Raw genomic sequence first — 20,936 nt, forward strand, 5'->3', positions numbered from 1 at the left:
CAACTGATTTGTTTATTGAGGTCTTGAGCAGGCGATGGATACCCATCTTTCGAAAGTCGCCTTCGTCTGATTTTGGCCTAACCTTAGTGTGTCTCTCTTCACGAGTTGACCACCCAAACTCGATAGGTATCTTTCAAAAACCTTCAACGAAGCCACAGTCAAGGCATATCTTCATATTTCTTCATCAAAGGTTGAATTTTTTTAAGGTTTCTGGAAACTGAAGTGGAATTCCTCAATCAATCACAGGTGAGTTTTTCATTTAAGGATTCGTTTGGCTGTTGAGAAAATATTGGGGTTGAAGGTGTTATATTTTGGGGTTTGTTGTATTTTGATTAATTTTCGCATGAATGAAGATAAGGGAAAATTTGTTTTGGTTAAAGAAATTTTCAGATGGACCCACCTCTTTTTGAATCGGTTTCTTTATGAATTGAAAGCCACCCAGTTTTCCCTTTTGTTTTTTTGGAATTTTTTTTTCAATTTCTTTTGCTTATTTTGTTTTGGAAAACTATCTCACTATACTAAGAACATATTCTAAGCCTTAAACGTCTTATACTTTGCTAGAAAGTGTTTTAAGCTTATAGGTAATAAAAAGTTGGCACCAACAGGACTATGGCCATTAAAGTGCTTTATAGTGTGCTTGGTTAGCAACCAAACACTTTAAGCTACAAGGGTTTTGGCTCAATGAGATCCAATAAGATGTTTTTGAACTTTTTGGAAGGACCTTCCCTGTTTCTTCTTAATTAATATTTACTTAGAACTTGATGAAACCTCTCTAATGCTTATGTGAATGTCTCACATTGCCGATGCTTTGTAATTTCACTACAAGAGAATAGAAAATGGATAAACTTCCAACTATCATATTGACTAGGTTTGCTGCATATTGATTAATTTTATCCCTGGAAATTGAATTCTAATACCTGTAGCAAGATATTTTGGAACATTTGAATATGTGAAGTATTTGGAACCTTTAACTAGGGCCCTCTGATCATTGATATTGTATCTTGCAACTTTAATTGATTTTTCCTTGGTTAATTAACCATGATTTGTAATTTGTAAATTTCTCTATGTATTTCCTCTTTTAATTTCAATTTTAATTTTAATTTTAGTTTTTATTTATTTACTTATTGTTACGTTTATTTGTGTATATGTTTGCTAACATGTACTTGTCTAAAACTTGAAGTTATGACCAAATTTTGCAAACATGTTCCTCATGTTTAATATATGTTTTTTTTTCCAAAGCTCTGAAATTCCTCACCTATTAATATGAATTTTCATCATTTTTTTCTTGTAAATTGTTAGTCATTCGCTTTAAAAGAAGGATGAGAGGATGCAAAAGTTTTATGAGTTTGATTCAAAAAGGAACTGGAGAAACTAACCCTGATGATCCATGAAAGGATTTTATAGAGAACTTCCAATCCTTGTTAAATCTCCAAACTAACTTGCCCAAACATTCTCTTATTACCTTCGTGTCTTGAATCTACTTAAGGAATGCTTCCACTATTTCTAACTCCCATCTTGAAGGTTTCTGACAAACTGGAATGGTGGATCAGGGATCCTATTTCTAAATTTTAGTAGTTCAAATTTTACAATAGTAGCATATTTTGGGTATGATATTGATTTAATATATTGGTGGACATATGCCTATGTCTTGCCTTGTACCAAATCTAACATTTAGTAACTTACAAGTAATTAGAATGACTATTTTATTTTTATGTGGAAAAAAACCTAAAACCTGCATAAGATTTTTCAGTAGAAACCCTCCTAAAATATTCTTCTACCTAAAAATGTGTTTGAGAATTACTCCTGAGTTGGGGAATCAAGAAAAATGGAAAAGAAAAACCACAATCATCATCAAAATTTATTCATTTAATTATTTTGTCGACTTAAAAATTTCCCATGCCATCAAGTTCCTTCCAAAATGTAGTCAGGAGACTTCTGATATAGCTATGATCACTATTTCAGTTCATTACCATAATCTGTAAGCTAAAGATTGTAACAGAACATTGATTGAGGTGGGCAAACTCCGGAGAAATTACTAATCTGCATAGTGATATGCATGGGCTTCGTTTTTTTTTTTTTTTTATTTTTTTTTATGAGTGAAGCAACTATATTACAAACAAAAAAAAAACACCAAAACAACACTCTGAAGTACACAGGGGGTATACAACGAATGCTTAAAAGCGCGATACTATCATCTTGGTTGTTGTATTATCTCTTTTTTATCCTCACTTTGTATTGGTAGAATTTGATTGGTATTTGTACCATAGGCTAAAGATTTCTTGAGATTGCAATTTGTTTTCTTGAAAAAGAAAAATTTAGTAATATTATCATCTGAATTTGTAGTTGGAGGTGGTAAAAAGTAAAATCAAGGCCAGCAAATCCAAAGAGGAGACTGATTCACTACAATTTTCTGAAAAACATCTTATTATATATACATAACTTTCATCCATAACTTTTCATATGTGTGTGTGTTTATTTATAAATTTATATTCTATATGATGTGTGCTTGTTGGAGATGTTGTTTATATCTCGTGACATCTCATAGAATTTTTTAGGAAAAAGAAAAAGACCTGTTTGTTGCATTTCAAATGCTATAAGGCTGCATTTGGTTGTTCACTATAGGACTCTATTTGAAATTCTGTTCCATGGGCATTTATTTATTTATTTATTTTAATATGATGCTGGAGATAAAGGGGCTAGTTGAATTCAATTGAAGCCTACTCCCATGTTTTTTACAATTTTGAAATCACTCTCGAATTAAAATGTCTACAAACTACTCCTGATGACGGTAGTAGTTGTTGAAAAGAACCATTTAAGATAGTTATGGTCCATTTATCATGCTTGCAGAAACATCTGTTCTGGTGCACTCTATGATTAAGCTTGTCTGCATCACTCAACGATATTACTATGGTAGATGGTTAAGAAAAAGTATTTACTAAATCATTGGTTCTAGAACTTAAACATTATAGTGTTGTATAATTGAGGGGGTGCAAAGAGGAACTATTAGTCCAAATTGTCCACAATACGTTATCTACCTACACTACAAGAAAAAATGTCATTGTTGACATATATTATCTTGACTAAAGGTGATATGTGTCAATGTTGCTTATTTTAATGAACAACTATGACATATACAACTTGTTTAAACCAATAATGACATATATAAAATTTGTTGAATTCTTTCATGACTTATATAATAGAATCTTGACAGATAATTTATAAGTCAATGTATTCAAGGTACTTAAATAAAAGCAATAATGATAATAATTTGTTTGATATGTGTATATCTAATTTACTTACTAAGTATTATAAATTGAAGTGATAACAATCAATTTTGATTAAGGAAGTTAATATTTAATAAATTTTTTTAGTAATGTTAATATCAATTTTCATTATGAGTTTAATATATAAAAATTATTATTGGAAGATGAAATAAAGAATACTATTTCTAATTCATTGAAAAAGGACATGCGTGGTATTTTGGAATTTGTTATAAAGTCCTATAAAAAGAGAAAGGAAGGGACGAAAAGACATATTTCATACTTCAACAAGCCTTTACCATTTTCTTTACTGAAAACCCTAAATTTTCACCCTCCATTGAAAACCCTAACTTTTGGAAGACAAGAAAGAAGGGAGAAAGAAGGGATCCACCGTTCTTAGAGAGAAAGAAGAGAAGAGAAAAATGCAGGTTTTCTTTTCATCTTGCCCAGATTACATCAAAGGTCTGATCCCACTTCGTCCATGGTCCGATCGAGCTAAAATTTGGAGGAAAGTTTCATGACTCATTCATCTTCAATCTGAACGGTGAGGATCGGATTTGGAGTTTTGGAAAGTCATTAGAAAGAAAGAGGAGAAGAGAGAAAAACGTAGGTTTTTCTCATCATACCCAGATTTCATCAAATTTCCGATGCCGCTTTGTCCGTGGTCGGATCGAGTTGAAATTTGGAGGAGGGGTTCGTGGCTCATGTATCTTCAATATGAATGGTGGAGATTGGATTTGGAGTTTCGGACAGTCATTAGAGAGAAAGAGGAGAAGAGAGAAAAACGCAGGTTTTTTATATCATGCCCAGATTTCATCAAAGGTACGATGCCACTTTATCCATGGTCTGATCGAGCTGAAATTTGGAGGAGAGGTTCACAACTCATTAATCTTCAATTTGAACGGTGAAGATCGGATTTAGAGTTTTGGAAAGTCATCTTTTGGCCAAAAATAGAACCTTTGTTTTGGTGGGCTTTTCTCTCCGAACTGTTTTGATCATTAGCTTTGATCGAGGTCAATTCGTGGTCCGATTGAGTTGCAATTTTAGGAGCACGTTTAGGACGCATTGATCTTCATTCTAACAGTGGAGATTGGATTTGGAGTTTGGAAAAATGGTATTTCAGTCCGAGAACCTTGACAAAAGTGAAAGAAACATTGACATATGTCATAGTAACAAAGATTTGATCATTGGTAGAAATAGAAACAACCTTGACATATGTAAATGTCAAGGTAGATTTAAACTTTTCTTGACACTGGCATAGATGACATATATAAATAGTAACATACCTTGACAGATATACCCTACCTTGATGGTGAAAAACTGTCAACGAAAGGCTTTTTTCTTGTAGTGCTACCATGTGTGTCTAAACCATATCTAATTTCCTTGGTTGAAAGATGATGTTACAGAAGTGGGCAATATAATTCATTCCCTGTTAAGCAGCTTTGTTTCCACACTTAGAAGTTCTGCTTTTAGATTGCCTGAGTTTATCATGAGCATCAAAAGAGAAACTAGTCAAGAGCCATGTGAAATATTTGATACACAGGTAGAGTTAAGTTGTATTCAAGTTGACTTGCATAACTCACTAAGTTAAGCATTAATCTGGCATCTTTATGATCTACTTAACCTCTTTAAAATTACAAAAATTACAATCTAACTTGTTTTTCCAAATGATTATAAAAAAATGAAACAAAAGAATATAAATTATTGTTGCAGAAATTGGAGGCCTCAATGCCTATGTATCAGGCCCTTCTGATTCGAAGCTTGCTATTCTACTTGGTTTGGACGTTTATGGTGGCCACCTAGTCCGTTATTTCTCTTCCACTTTGAAAATTCCCTGTTGGATCTCATGGTTTTCTGTTTCTTTCCATATTCATTTTATTATTCGAACTATTATGCAGGGAATGAAGCCACCAAATCTTAGGTATGTGTACTACTCAACCATGCCAAATATGCTATAGGATCCAAGTATCTGAATTCCAGTAGTTATTAATGTTCTATTTGTAGTTCTTAATTAATTTATTTTTTGCCCTTTTTAGCTGATTATTTGTTTTTCCATCAAGGAGTTATTGGGAAATGAGCAAAAGGATAGAAACTTTGGAATCATACAACTTGTTATTTAAGAAAATGATAGAAACTATATGACCAACAGAAGATTTTTCTTAAAATCCTTCCAATAAATAGATTCCTCAAAGACAATTAAGGAATTGCATAGGCATGGAACAATATTTTTCTTATTATGTCCTGAAGAGTTGCATTTATGTTTCATTTACATATCCATCATTATGTAAGTTTAATCATAAACCTGACTATCACATTCCTTTTTGATGTTGTTGTAAGGATAAAGGTTTTGAAGATGGAAAACCGATAATTGAAAAACTGAGAAGTAAAGGCATAATTGCAATTGGAGTAGCAAGATTCTACCTGGGTGGTCAGAATGGATACACACATTGAGAGAAAGTGGGATGAGAAGCATGAATGATGACCTTTTTGGTTGTCCTATATATGTTTTATATTTTCTGTCTTAAGGACAAGATGACTCAATTCTGTTTCTTGTAACATTTGTAGATGAATGTTTAGTCATGATGTGAAGCCCACTGCCATTCGAGTTGTTCTTACTTTGGCTCTAATACTCAACTTCTATAATGATGATATTTTAGGGATTTAGTTAGAATTAGTTGTACCCATTTAATTTGTACACATAAGATTTTTGCAAAATTCACTAGTATGGTTACAAAGTCTTCTTGCAGTTCTGGTTGTCCAACAAATGAAGCCGCCACTAGTATGGTATGACAATTTTAGCATAGTACCCTTACCAATGAATCCAGTATTACATTCATAGTGAAAAGTTAAAAAAGCTCCTATCATTTTATTGTCCATGATTAAATTTTATTGTCCAGTGAATCCACTAGTATGGTATGTTTTTTATAATTTTTAATTACATTAATTTTGCATTATCCAAATATAATTTATATCAAAAGAAACAAACATAATTTAAATAATTAGAAATTTATTATAGCTTATATTGACAAAATTTGTACATATTAGCTTAAATTTAAATTTGGAAAATGCTAAAATTTAATTTCCATAGATATAGTTGTTAGCTTTACATCTCAAATAAATTTTATTCCAAAGCATATGATGTGTCAAAAATTCTCAATTTCTCTAATGTTGTCACCTTTAATGAACAAATTGTCTTATGCTCCAAACGTTTGAGTGAGCATTTTCAGTTTAACAAAGTTGATAATAATAATCACATAGTACATGTGAACACTATAACAAATACATGACTACACAGTGATATTCATAACACATTTCCACAACCTATGTTAAACTAGATATTACAATAAGCAAAACACATGGTACAAAGAAGCCAACAAAGAAAATGATTACATATGTATATGAAATATTTTGCAAGGAATGTTGATCATCAACTGCAAGTTCAAACTTTGGTTTGCCAGCAGATAAACATTCATCACTTCTCTTCCATCTTGGTGCATAGAACACCCAAGCTCGGACAGCTTCCTCTCTAGAAGTATATGATTTATAAACACTCCCCTTATAAAGGAGCACATTCTTTTGACATTCAGTCCAAGAATCGTACACTCCATGTCTACTACCCACAAACACTACATAGTATTTTTGCTTGTTCGTCATCTGATGACATAATTGTTGTTGGTTAATTTTTTTATAATCAATCAACTAATAACTATTGAAAAATATAGTACGAAACATATATAATTCACACATGTGTACCACATTGTAGGATAATAACAGTGATGATAAACTACAAAATTTAAAATATAACAAGTAATGTGCGGGATTTAAGATCCGAGGCTTGGGATAGGTAGAACCCAACTTTAACTAAGGTTACCTAAGGTTCCTTAAGGTAGTACCCAAGGTAGATTAAGGTGGTACCTAAAGGCTATTAAGCTATTACCTAAAGTACAGTGTGTAAAAAGCCAAAGGTGAACCACTTGCTCACACAAGAGAAACACATAATGGCATGGTCTAAGGGTCATAAAGGAAGGTCCGAGGCTTTGGATAGGTAGAACCCAACTTTAACTAAGGTAGTACCTACGGTCCCTTAAGGTAGTACCCAAGGTAGATTAAGGTAATACCTAAAGGCTATTAAGGTAGTACCTAAGGTACAATCTGCAAAAAACCAAAGGTGAACCACTTGTCCACACAAGAGAATCACATAATGGCATGGTCTAAGGGTCACCAAGGAAGGTTCAAGGCTTGGGATAGATAGAACTCAATTTTAACTAAGGTAGTACCTAAGATCTCTTAAGGTAGTACCCAAGGTAAATTAAGGTGGTACCTAAAGGATATTAAGGTAGTACCTAAGGTACAGTCCGTAAAAAACCAAAGGTGAACCACTTGCCCATACAAGAGAATCACATAATGACATGGTCTAAGGGTCACAAAGGAAGGTTTGAGGCTTGGGATAGGTAGAACCCAACTTTAACTAAGGTAGTACCTAAGGTCCCTTAAGGTAGTACCCAAGGTAAATTAAGGTAGTACATGAAGGCTATTAAGGTAGTACCTAGGTACAGTCCGTAAAAAACCAAAGGTGAACCACTTGTCCACACAAGAGAATCACATAATGGCATGGTCTAAGGGTCACAAAGGAAGGTCCGAGGCTTGGGATAGGTAGAACCCAACTTTAACTAAGGTAGTACCTAAGGTCCCTTAAGGTAGTACCCAAGGTAGATTAAGGTAGTACTTGAAGGCTATTAAGGTATAGTCCGCAAAAAACCAAAGGTGAACCACTTGTCCACACAAGAGAATCACATAATGGTATGGTCTAAGGGTGACAAAGGAAGGTCCGAGGCTTGAGATAGGTAGAACCCAACTTTAACTAAGGTAGTACCTAAGGTCCCTTAAGGTAGTACTCAAGGTAGATTAAAGTAGTACCTAAAGGCTATTTAGGTAGTACCTAAGGTATAGTCCGCAAAATAACAATGCTACTTACAACCTTTTGCACTTGTTAAAGCTCGTTAAGTCTATTGATGTCCAAGGCTCTTTCAAAAACCTACGACTGAGTAAGCTTTGACATGCCACCATTTTCTATATTCATACTTAATTTGCCATGGTAAGGCTCTCTTACTCTCAATTAATAAATCTCATACTTTGAAGAAACGATAGCTACTGGAAGTGGAAGTTTTTTATGCTCAAGCCCAAACCCAAATCTACTGTACAAAATAAAATTATTTATCATTTGATGATGAAGTTTTGAGACTGGAGGATCTCAATAGATATGAGAACTTATTCAACATGGTAAAAAGAAATTGTAGATTTGAGACTAGATGTTGATTTTGACCGCTCATATTCATCGACTTATCGCAACAATTCAAGCCAGAATGAATGGGTCATACCTATTAATTCCAAGAGACTCACAGCTACACCTCTTCAACCTGGCTAGTTACTCAGTATTCTTATGATGAAGTGCTCTGTTTGGTTGCTGAGACAGTGGAGATAGATTGGAGGTTTTAGGGTTTCTTTTACTAAAATGAGATAAAGAAGATTGAGTGTTTGAGAAATTTTATGTTCTTGGGTGGAGCATGAGGAGATGTAACCCAACATCATTAACTTTTAGATTTTTGTGTTTTATTAAATTTCAAATATGTCTTATTGACATGGAGACATTAAATGTTGCTGACATGGAAACTGTAAAAAGGTATTCTGGGAAGAGAAAAGGGACTAAGCACATAGTGCACAAGAATGAGAATATTTTTCATATTGATGGTCACATATGATATTCCACCATCTTGGGATTTGAATACCATAGCATTTTCAAATAAGCACTTGAAAACACAAGTTTCCCTTATATCATTGCAATGCTTTTAGGTGATCCGGTAATTAACTTTTTCTCTCCTCAAATCATTAACATTTCTTTTGCTTATTCTTTTAATATTTACACTTGGTTTGTAAGAAATTAACATATTACCGCAATTGTGGAATCATGAATATCTAGATGTAAGAACTGGAGGTTAGCATGTAACATCAATACTTCAATAAAGTTGGACAGATTAGGACAATCAAAGTCAGATTTTCAAAGTGGTGTGTTTTCATTGATTGAATGAGAATAGACGCATATGGTTGGGAATTCATAATAGTCCAAAAGAGTAGTACAGAAGTCAAAGATGGCGTCCCATTTCCAGTTGTCACTAAAAGATTAAATTATTTTTCACTCAGCATCATCCACTGCACGCAAGTGTTAAAAGGACAAGCAAAACTACTTTAAAACTATTTTTTTTTTTTTTTGATATGATCACTTTTGTCATGGAGACACGAATAAAGGTCATGATATGATAAAGAATCTTTAATATATTTTTTTATTTTAATTAAGGAATCAAAATATATTAATAAACAAAAAAGAAAAGAAGGGTGTCATTTTTTTTCTGTATTTTAATGTTAATTTAATGATATTAAAAAAATCCATAGATAATTTATGGTAAATGGTAAGCTGGGGTGAACTCAGGAAGGAAAGTGGTTAAAGAGGATATTATATGAAACTTATTCTAATGACCAGAATAGCATCAATTCTAATGACCAGAATAGCATCAAAGTAGCTAATTATTTGAAAATTAAAGTCATTTCGTTGATAGGGCAGAGAATAAGCAGGCACACCAATCAAGTTTAAGGAGTCGGAAGTTGTAGACTTAAGGAGGTTAGTCCGTGACTAGCTTCTTGCTCTTTTTTTGTAGAGCATAGCAACAAGCTGCCATAGAAGCGGCAGTTTTGTGTTTGCGACTCCTCCTGACTACCCAATTGATTAGCATAAACTTCAGGAACAATCTTTCTCCCCACCTGGCCTCTTTGAGGCTCGGGCATAAGCACTCTACTTGGCACCCTTTCTTGAAAATTTAAAACTTGTCTATTATATTTTTATCAAAATTTCAAGGGGCAGTCACTCTTTGACTCCAATGTATGTTTTGGTGATTTCTACTTTTCTTACATTTTTTATTTAAATTTTTTTTAAAATAAAAATGAGTATACAAAATATAAAAAACTCTTATAAAAAAAGTAAAAATTTACCTTATTTTCTGAAAATTTTGACGAAGTGAAGAAATATAAATACTAACAGAATGTTGATTTAATTAATAAGTAGGGTTTCTACTCGGGTAGGTTGGTCCCTATAACCAGAATGCAGCCAAATATTTGAAACAAATAATAGATAAATTTATTTATTTATTATTTCTTATATTGAAATATTGTGTTTTAACCTATTTAAATTCTGGCACAAATGCTATTAAAAGAGTAAAATTGACAGCCATTACATGTGGGTTCACTCAATCCAACCTCATCGGGTCTCAATTTGATTCCAAGAATTAGCCTGATTATCCTGACTTTGAAAAAAAAAAAAATGAAAATGGATTAGGATCGATTGAGCATCTCCATCAGAGGTCGGGTGAGGTTGGATTTGATTTAAGGGCTTACCAAATCAAGGAATCAGATCATTTTGAGAAAGGAAAGCACAAGCCAGCATGGACAAACATCACTTCCTCTTACTATCCTGGCCAGCACAAGGCCACATCAATCCCACCTTTCATCTGGTTAAGCTCCTCTTACGCCTCGGGGTACGTGTCACCTTCACCACCTTCGCTTCCGGCTTCCGCCGAATCGCCACCCTTCCTACTCTCCCCGGCTTACACTTTGCCTCTGTCTCGGATGGCTATGATGATGGAAACCGCTCCAACTTCTCCATGGACGAGATGAAGCGCGTAGGTTCCCAGAGTCTCTCCAACTTGCTCTTAAGCCTATCCAACGAGCGCGGTCCTGTCACCTTCTTAATCTACGGCCTCGTCCTCCCTTGGGCTGCCACAGTGGCTCGTGAGCACGGCATACCCTCGGCCTTTCTGAGCACTCAGTCAGCCACTGTAATTGCCGTTTATCACAGATACTTCAAGGCCCATGATGGTCTCTTCAATACCGAGCTCGGAAATCCCTTGAATATTTCCTTGGAATTACCAGGATTGCCCCCACTGAAATACGAAGACCTACCTTCCATTCTGTTACCAGGCAATCCATACGCTTCGGTTCTCCCCTGCTTTCAAGAACACATCCAAAACCTTGAGCAAGATCCCAACCCATGCGTGCTAGTAAACACGTTTGATGCGTTGGAAGAAGATGTAATCAAAGCCCTTGGACACTATATGAATGTGGTTTCAATCGGACCTTTGATGCAGCTTGATTCCTCCATCAGCTGTGACCTATTTGAGAGGTCTAAGGATTATCTTCCATGGCTGAACTCAAAACCAGACGGCTCAGTGATTTATGTGTCGTTTGGAAGTCTTGCAGTGTTGCAGAAAAAGCAAATGGAGGAGATATTCCATGGACTGATGGAAAGTCATCGCCCTTTTTTGTGGGTGATTCGATCCACAGAGAGCGAAGTAGAGGAGATGACGAACAACAGCTTGAGTGAAGAGCAAGGGCTGATTGTGCAGTGGTGTTCCCAGGTGGAGGTGTTGTGTCACCAAGCAGTTGGATGTTTCTTGACGCACTGTGGGTGGAACTCCATCATGGAGAGTCTAGTTGCAGGTGTGCCGGTGGTGGCATGTCCCCAGTTTTCAGATCAGACGACAAATGCAATGCTGGTGGAGGTGTGGGGGACTGGGGTGAAAGCGAGGGCGAATGAAGAAGGGGTTGTGGAGAGAGAAGAGATCAAAAAATGTTTGGAGATGGCGATGGAAGGTGGAGGGAAAGGGGAAGAGATGAGAAGGAATGCTGAGAAATGGAAAGGATTGGCAGTGGAATGTATGAGGGAGTGTGGTTCTTCAGCCAACATTAATCTAAAACATTTTGTGGAAAGCTTAGAAATCAGGACTCATTGATGTAAAAGCCATCTTTAGTGGGCTTGGGCATGAGATGTAATAGTTACCACAACCAAAAGTATTAAACATTTTGGATCATATGATTGATGGTTTAATAGTTTAGTTGAAGGTTACTGAAAGTTTCTGAGGAACTTTGAGAGTGGTTATTACTTTATTAATTATGGCCAAAATTATTTCTGTTGTTAGAGTGGTTATCGCTTTACTATTATAGTATTTTTTATATTTTTTTTGTATTTTTTTTTGTTTTCTTTCTTCCTTTAGTGGCAGTAATACTAGAAGAAATATTATCTCCTTCTGCTATAGAGTTTTGAAAACACTAGTGTTGTTCGTGTGTGAGTAGCATACCATGGATTGAGTGGATATGAACATCATCTACATGAGTTGTGAGAAAGACAACTATGGATTTACAATCTTCTCGGAGGCCTCTAAGAAGTTGCAAAATTTGGTCTCTTTCTGCTATAGGTTCTTTGATTGTAGCAAGATTATCACAAGAATCTTTATCTTGAGTATATATTCCATCATCCAGAGTGAGCCTTTTTGTGTTGTCAGAAATCTAACCGAAGTTGCATTAGCCATGCCTTTGACAAGGTAGAGAAAATATTCTCCGAGGCAAACCATGCTACATGAGAGGTTTGATAACCGACAATCTGTCCCATGATCTCCAGAGTAAGAGATGAATAGATCTAACTCAGGATCACACCATTGAATTGTTGCAATGCAAAAAAATTAATATGGATTTGATTCACTAGCATTTGTTACCTTTGGAGGACAAACCTTCAGTCTTCTAATATGTTCTTCAAATCCATTGGAAAAAATCACATTCACCATTTGTGTACGCTAAAGGACGTAATTACTTCTATTTAACTTGATTGTGAGAGTATGATTTAGTATCTGCAATGGTCGAATTGTTCCAGAGGATTGAGAAGGAGTAAGATTCATATTGGCTTGTGAGTTACAAAACAACGTTGAAGTAGCCACGTGAATTGTATATATGTTTGTCATGGAAGAAAAATGCAAGAAAGCTGAAGTGACGAAACAAATTTTATAGGCATAAACCACCAACTGTAATTGCAATAGCACCATCATCACTGTCCCTTACTGCCCTAATTTCCACTCCACATGATTTTGCAACTAGACAAGACTTTTTTTTTTTTTTTTTTTTTAAATTCTCGTATTATTTTTTGGTGTGAAATTTCTATGGGCTTTTCATCGAAACGAGATTTTCCCATGTTTCTAGTATCTCGTTATATATTTTAAAAATATCAGTCTCAAAAAGAAAATATTTTTTACTTTGAAAAGATAATCCATATTTTTAAAATTGTAAGTAAATTAATATAACCTTAGTTGAACCAAAACGTTGTCTTTTATGATACTTTTGTGAGATTTTTTTTACAATTTCTCCGACCTATAAAATATTCTTTATTATTCGATATTAAAGCAATATACTCAAGGATTAATTACCATAAACACTATGTATTCAAGAACCACTAGTCTAAGATATTATGTGGTGAGATCAACATATTGAGTTCCTTCAAAGATCATCAAAACCATGGGTTTAGGACTAAGCTCTAATTAACTATGATAAGTTTGAATAGTTGAATTATATTTTATAAGTTACTTGACCATATTATCTATATAAATATTTGTAAATATTAAGGCTAATTCTTATTAATTTTATCTTTTGAAGATGATAAATGTCTTTATTGAATGACTAAATTTTTATTAATAGTGCCATTGACTATAAAGAGGGATTTAATAGAGGAGGAGGACTTATCATTTCCTTTGTTGGGAGGAGCTATTTATAAGCTTCTTTATCACAGGCTTTCTATGAAATTGCCTATTTTTGCAGGTTTTTCTTCTTTGTTGCAGGACAATTGTTTTATTACCTAGGAATTGTGATTTCTAATTTCTTTTTGTTTCAAGTATCTATTCTTAGTGGACTTGGAGAAAAGTATGTTTAGAGGTTCTTACCTTTTGCTAAGGTAAAATGAGTTTTTTACCCCTTTAATAGCCCTAGTCCCCCAACCTCCATTTCTTTTAGGCAGAGGACTTGAAGAGTACTGGAGGCTATTTCTTTTTCTCCTTAAGAAATAGTATCAATCAATGATAGTTGTCTGACTAGTTGTTCCTTATGGGGTCAATGTAGGTGGCTTCAAAGAAGTTGTCGTTGTACTGTTCCCTACACCACCTTTTATTGCAAGTTGTAACAAGTTGTGGTAGTTGCAAGATGTTAGTTAACTTCAGTAGATTCTTAGTCAGTCTTATACAACAGTAATAGACAAATCCACTTTGTTATCAGAGATGCCAAAGAGCCACCTTCTTTCGCTTTCTGATTTACACTTGACTATTCTTTTTTCTTAACTTACGTGCCGGGCATTGATTGTCTTGAGATGCCAAAGAGCCAGGCTAGTGTCGTGGTCCAAATTGTTCAAGAAATATCTATTGTGGCTGCCAAGGGCATTAAGGTTGCTCTTTGTGATGGAGATGAGCCTTTGAAAAACCATGGGAATCATTTAGAGAATGATGTGAACCATCCAGGCTTAGATCTTAGGAAGGGTAGAGAAAGGCACCCCTATGTGTTAAGCTTCCCTATTGTTAGAGTCTTCCAAAATCTGGATTGTTGTTGTAGTCTAGTTTTACACACCTCAATAGGAATTTGTTAATTCTTTTTTGCAATGATTTGGGAGTGTTAGTCTAGGTTTGGATAATTTATCTTACATTTTGTTGGTACTTATTTTTGCTAATTTTTCTTTAGCTGAATATATTAGATGGGAAAATAATGTGTATATGGGTATCACAATGTCTTTCTCGTCTACTTGGCCTATAGATATAGCCAACTATGATTGGGTTCTTTTTTGGGAGGTGGCCAGCTAACTCTTGATGTTAATATTTCTTCTTTAATTAGATACATTAATTTTTAAATTTATAGTAAAGTGTTTATATATATATATATATATATATTTCTCGTATATTTTTAGAATTATTTATTGATTTATCGCTTTTTAAAAATAATTTTATTTTAATGGAAATGGTGAAATATTTTTACTCTTTAGTGGAAAGTTTTTCTACTTTATTTTCTGTTTTCAACCTCTAACTTTATCAAAATACTCAAGCCTAGCTTATCATATAAAATAAAACCAAATTTATTTAAATATTTCTTGGCTTAAAAAAACAAACGCCAAACTCCCTTATTTTGTGCAAGTTGGATGACAAATAATTTTATAAAAAATTAGGGGAAAAAAATGTTTCTAAGATAGGTTATGTTATTGTCATTCCAAAACTAAAACTAAATTCAACTACTATATTTTTTTTTCCTTATAATTCATCTACTTAGATCCATACATTTGTACAGATTTCTTGTTCAAAAATGAAAAAAAAAAAAAAAAACCATAAAAGATCCTAACATTTAAATTAAAAATGAATTTACCATAATTCTTCAAAATTTGACCCTTTGAAATATAACAAAACCAAAATGAACCAATTATCAACCTTTTTCTTATAATTTTAAAACATAACTCATACCCATCTAAATATCTACTAAAATAAACAATTCTAATTAATTTTTAAAATTAAAAAGTTAATATTTGGTGGTTTTTCCTAAATTAAAAATCCAAAAATTAATGAATTAATTTTAATAATTAAACACATATTTAATCATAAATCAATAAATCTAAAAGATTTACAGCATAAAAATAGTGAGTAATCAACGAAGTTTCACTCAAAAATTCTTTTAAATTTTTTACAACAAATCATGATTACAAACTCTAATTATTATCTAATTATCAAATTTCTAACTGATTATATAATTAATTATTATGAACTTTTTATTATTGTAATGAATTTTGATATTTGGTGATCATAAAAAATATGCTAAATTAGTTTTTGTTTTCAAATTATTAATTTTTAAATATTTTATTTTAATTATATAAAATAAGAAGAAACATTATAATTAATTTATAGATTTTTTCGCATATAAAAATAAATGAGTTTAAAAATTCACATTAGTTGATGTTAATACAAAAAAAACAACTTAATGCTTAACAACATTCAAAGGGGATAAAAACCTAATGCTTGACAACATTTAGAGGTCAATAAAATCTAATCCCCTACACACTTGAGTTCCATTCAAATTTAAGGCAAATTCAAGTCTATTTAAAATTCAAACAAAAAGATAAAGGTCACCTTGTGGTATATTAATAACATTAGTATCTATGTTGGCCACCAAGAACAATAGGTTCTTAAACCTAGAGATTGAGGGTAACTCGAAAATAGTTATAGATTGTTACAATAAAAAAAGTAATATTCTTAATTGTATTATGTTATTAATTAAAGATATTTAAAAATTATTTCAAAATCTAAATATTTATGATTATTTTTATATTTAAAAGAAAACAAATAAAACAACATATTTTTTAACTAAAAATGTATTTGTAATTTAAATTAATCATTTAGTGGTCAAATTTCCTTAAAAGATATTAGAAAGTTTAATTTTGAAGATTACTGTGGTTCATCTTTCAATCATATTTATAGGTATTCTACTTCATTGTCTATATATATATATAATAAAAATCATTATTATGTTATTAATTAAAGATATTTGAAAATTATTTCAAAATCTAAATATTTATGATTATTTTTATATTTAAAAGAAAACAAATAAAACAACATATTTTTTAACTAAAAATGTATTTGTAATTTAAATTAATCATTTAGTGGTCAAATTTCCTGAAAAGATATTAGAAAGTTTAATTTTGAAGATTACTGTGGTTCATCTTTCAATCATATTTATAGGTATTTTACTTCATTGTCTATATATATATATATATATATATATATATATATATATATATATATATATAATAAAAATCATTAGCATGCATATAGATCAATAAAAAAAATTATACATCAATTTTAATTATGAATAGGTAATAAAGAAAGGAAGGATCATGCTTTTGGGTGTCTCTTAGAGAAAGGAATGAAATTATCAAAATTGTTGACAGTGTCTAAAATTATGTTACTCTTTTATATTAAATTTGGAAGAATACATTATAAAGTCGATATGAAAATTTTCTATTAAAATTCTTAAAATTCTTTATCAGTGAAAGTATATAATAATTGGAATTCTTCTTCTCATGTTTAACCTTATTCTTTACATGTTCTCTTAATGTTTATTTTTTTTCATAAGATATCGAGGCAGGATGTTTAAATTCAACCAAATTTTCTAGTAAGATTATTTTCTTTTATCATATCTAATGGCTGAGAAAGAAATGGATAATAATTTTGAAAAATCAAGATTTTTCTTAAGGCAATGGATTGTTGAAGACAAAATTTACAACATAAAAAGTGAAGATTTTTCTTAAGATAAGGGATTGTCGAAGACAACCTTGGTAGAATAGGTACTATGACAAATTAAGGTATAGAAAAGATCAGTATGGGATCCATCATTTTAGACCTCAGTTTATTACATCAAATGTTTCAACCTTGGTTGGTCTAACTTATCCAATGTCTTTAAATGCTTTCTAAGCCCAATGCCCCCCCATCTTTGACTTTTCTTCATTTCCTATTTCATGTTGTTTTCACGCATTGAATAACGTAACTGGCATGGCCTACGTTATTAATGGGGGTGTCATGGAATCCATGGAAAATAAATTAAATTTCTTTATTTGATTTTACATCAAAATGTGAGGAATAATTATTCTATATTGAAAATAATACTTTTGTTCCTATGATTGACCATGGTTAAACAAATGTTACTCTTAATTTTTATTTTTATTTTTAACAAATTTCAAGATGAAAAATAAAACATTTATGAATCAAAAGATAGGTATCTTATATGTAAATATTAAAACTTATATAAAAAAAAATTATAAATGGACATGACTATTAATAAAATCATGGTATTTAATGGGTGTTTGGTAAATCAATTTAATAACTTAAAGTAATTTAATAATTTAATGTAAAACAACTTAATAGTATCACTTCAAGTTAAAAACAATTTTAAGTAATAAGTGAAATCAATTAACTTATTTTTAAGTTCACATCTTTATTTTATATTTTTATCCTTATTTATTTTAATTACCTCTATGACCTTCTTTCCTGCTTCATCACCTTCACTATTACTCAACCTTATTTGCCTTAATTACAATTTATGAGGATAAATATATCGATTTTATAATTTAAAATATATTTTAAGTTAATTTTATGAAATAATTTTAACACTTATAAGAAGAATTAAGTAATAATTTTTAATTTAATAATTTAAATATAATTTAATTTAAAATCCATTTAAGTTATTAAATAATAAACATTAAATTTTATAAGATACTTATGCAACCCAATATCTAAAAAAGAAAGAAAAAAAAAACCATTTTAATATTTAAATTCCACCCAAGTTGAAATTTATTATTTAAACGTCAACTCAAATATCAATTGCCTTTGCTGAAAGGTTCGAATAAGCCAAGCTTAATGCCAACTTGATTTGATATTTAACTTTTTCTTATATTGAAATATTGTGTTTTTTATTATTTAAATTTTCATAAAATATATTTTTTTAAATGAAAAATTGACAGCCATTGAACGTGGGTTCACCGAATCCAACCTTATCCAGTCCCAATTTGATTTGACCAATTAACCTAATTATCCCAACTTTGAAAAAAATGAAGATGAATTAGAATGGATTGAGCATCTCCATTAAGTCAAGCAATCAGGCCTTTGCGAGCAAGGAAAGCACAGACGAGAATGGACAAACATCATTTCCTCCTACTATCCTGCCCAGCACAAGGCCACATCAATCCCACCCTTCATCTGGCCAAGCTCCTCTTACGCCTAGGGGTACGTGTCACCTTCGCCACCTTCGTGTCCGGCCTCCGCCGCATCGCCACCCTTCCTACTATCCCCGGCTTGCACTTTGCCTCTTTCTCGGATGGCTACGATGATGGAAACAACTCCAACTACTCCATGGAAGAGATGAAGCGCGTAGGCTCCCAGAGCCTCTCCAACTTGCTCTTAAGCCTATCCAACGAGCGCGGTCCTGTCACCTACTTAATCTACGGATTCCTCCTCCCCTGGGCAGCCACAGTGGCTCGTGAGCACGGCATACCCTCAGCCTTTCTGAGCACTCAGTCAGCCACTGTAATTGCCGTTTATCATCAATACTTCAAGGCCCATGATGGTCTCTTCAATACCGAGCTCGGAAATTCCTTGAATATTTCCTTGGAATTACCAGGATTGCCCCCACTGAAATACGAAGACCTACCTTCCATTCTGTTACCAACCAGTCCACACGCTTGGGTCGTCCCCAGCTTTCAAGAACTCATCCAAAACTTAGAGCAAGATCCCAACCCATGCGTGCTAATAAACACGTTTAATGCGTTGGAAGAAGATGTAATCAAAGCCCTTGGAGACTTTATGAATGTGGTTGCAATCGGACCTTTGATGCAGCTTGATTCCTCCATCAGTTGTGACCTGTTTGAGAGGTCTAAGGATTATCTTCCATGGCTCAACTCAAAACCAGAAGGCTCAGTGATTTATGTGTCGTTTGGGAGTCTTGCGACGTTGCAGAAAAAGCAAATGGAGGAGATATTCCATGGACTAATGGAAAGTCATGCCCTTTTTTGTGGGTGATTCGATCTATAGAGAGCGAATTAGAGGAGAAGATGAACAGTAGCTTGAGTGAAGAACAAGGGCTGATTGTGCAGTGGTGCTCCCAAGTCGAGGTGTTGTGTCACCAAGCAGTTGGATGTTTCTTGACGCATTGTGGGTGGAACTCCACCATGGAGAGTCTAGTTGCAGGTGTGCCGGTGGTGGCATGTCCCCAGTTTTCAGACCAGACGACAAATGCAAAGCTGGTGGAGGTGTGGGGCACTGGGGTGAAAGCGAGAGCGAATGAAGAAGGGGTTGTGGAGAGAGAAGAGATCAAAAAATGTTTGGAGATGGTGATGGAAGGTGGAGAGAAAGGGGATGAGATGAGAAGAAATGCTAACAAATGGAAAGGATTGGCAGTGGAATCTATGGAGTATGGTTCTTCAGGCGAAACTAATCTAAAACATTTTGTGGAAAGCTTAGAGTCAGGACTCATTGATGCAAAAGCCATCTTTAGTGGGCTTGGGCCTGAGATGTAATATTTACCACAACCTTAAGTATTAAACATTTTGGATTAAATGATTGATTGTGTAATAGTATAGTTAAAGGTTACGAGTTTGAAACATCAAGAATCAACACCAATCTTCAAGCAGCATAATGCCACGGCCGCCACCGCTGTTTGAGAGCTCCGCCGCAGTCAGTCCCCATCACTCTCACCAATGATTATCTTCACTGCGCTTTCAGAAGAGGCATAAACCAGTAGTCGCAATTGCAATGGCACCATCATCACCCTTGCTGCCGCTATTTCCACCCCACATAATTAGCAAATCAACCAGAAGACCCTTAAAGAAAAAATAAATAAATAAATTAATCTTGCTTATTTTTTTGGTGTGACATTTTTGTGGGCTTTTCATCCCTCCGAGATTTCCTCATGTTTCTAGTACCTCGTTCTATAATTATTCTTATTTTGACTATTTTAATCAAATATCTCCATGTTTTGTTAAACTCCATTTTCAATGATGGTTGTCTTTTATAATACTTTTGTGTACTATTTTCTATAATTTTTCCTGCTTGTAAAATATTCTTTATAACCACCTAAACACTTCCATTCCATTCAAATTTAATACAAGTTTATGCTTATTTAAAATTCAAACAAAAAATAAATGAATGTGGCATTAGTCTAGATTAAGATTAGCATGCATGTAGATCAACAAAAAATTATACCTAAATTCATATTATGAATATGTATTAGAGAAAG

The 20,936-nt window shown here is 33.1% G+C and overlaps 1 protein-coding gene, 1 long non-coding RNA gene and 1 pseudogene across 2 annotated transcripts; all 3 read left to right on the plus strand.

Moving 5' to 3' along the window:
- Window positions 1–3,548: 3,548 nt before the first annotated feature.
- Window positions 3,549–5,875, plus strand: LOC117914099. The gene is made up of 2 exons (XR_004651221.1): window positions 3,549–5,181; window positions 5,598–5,875. It is a non-coding gene; the product is annotated as an uncharacterized LOC117914099 (long non-coding RNA).
- A 4,713-nt stretch (window positions 5,876–10,588) lies between these two features.
- On the plus strand, window positions 10,589–12,282 carry LOC117914108 (UDP-glycosyltransferase 75C1-like). Its single transcript, XM_034829302.1, has one exon. It carries the CDS (start codon window positions 10,751–10,753, stop codon window positions 12,095–12,097), a length of 1,347 nt encoding a protein of 448 aa, XP_034685193.1. The 5' UTR covers window positions 10,589–10,750; the 3' UTR covers window positions 12,098–12,282.
- Window positions 12,283–18,800: 6,518 nt separating this feature from the next.
- On the plus strand, window positions 18,801–20,297 carry LOC117914023 (annotated as a pseudogene).
- Window positions 20,298–20,936: the final 639 nt, after the last annotated feature.

Source organism: Vitis riparia, chromosome 5 (assembly GCF_004353265.1).
Source record: "Vitis riparia cultivar Riparia Gloire de Montpellier isolate 1030 chromosome 5, EGFV_Vit.rip_1.0, whole genome shotgun sequence".
Taxonomy (NCBI): domain Eukaryota; kingdom Viridiplantae; phylum Streptophyta; class Magnoliopsida; order Vitales; family Vitaceae; genus Vitis; species Vitis riparia.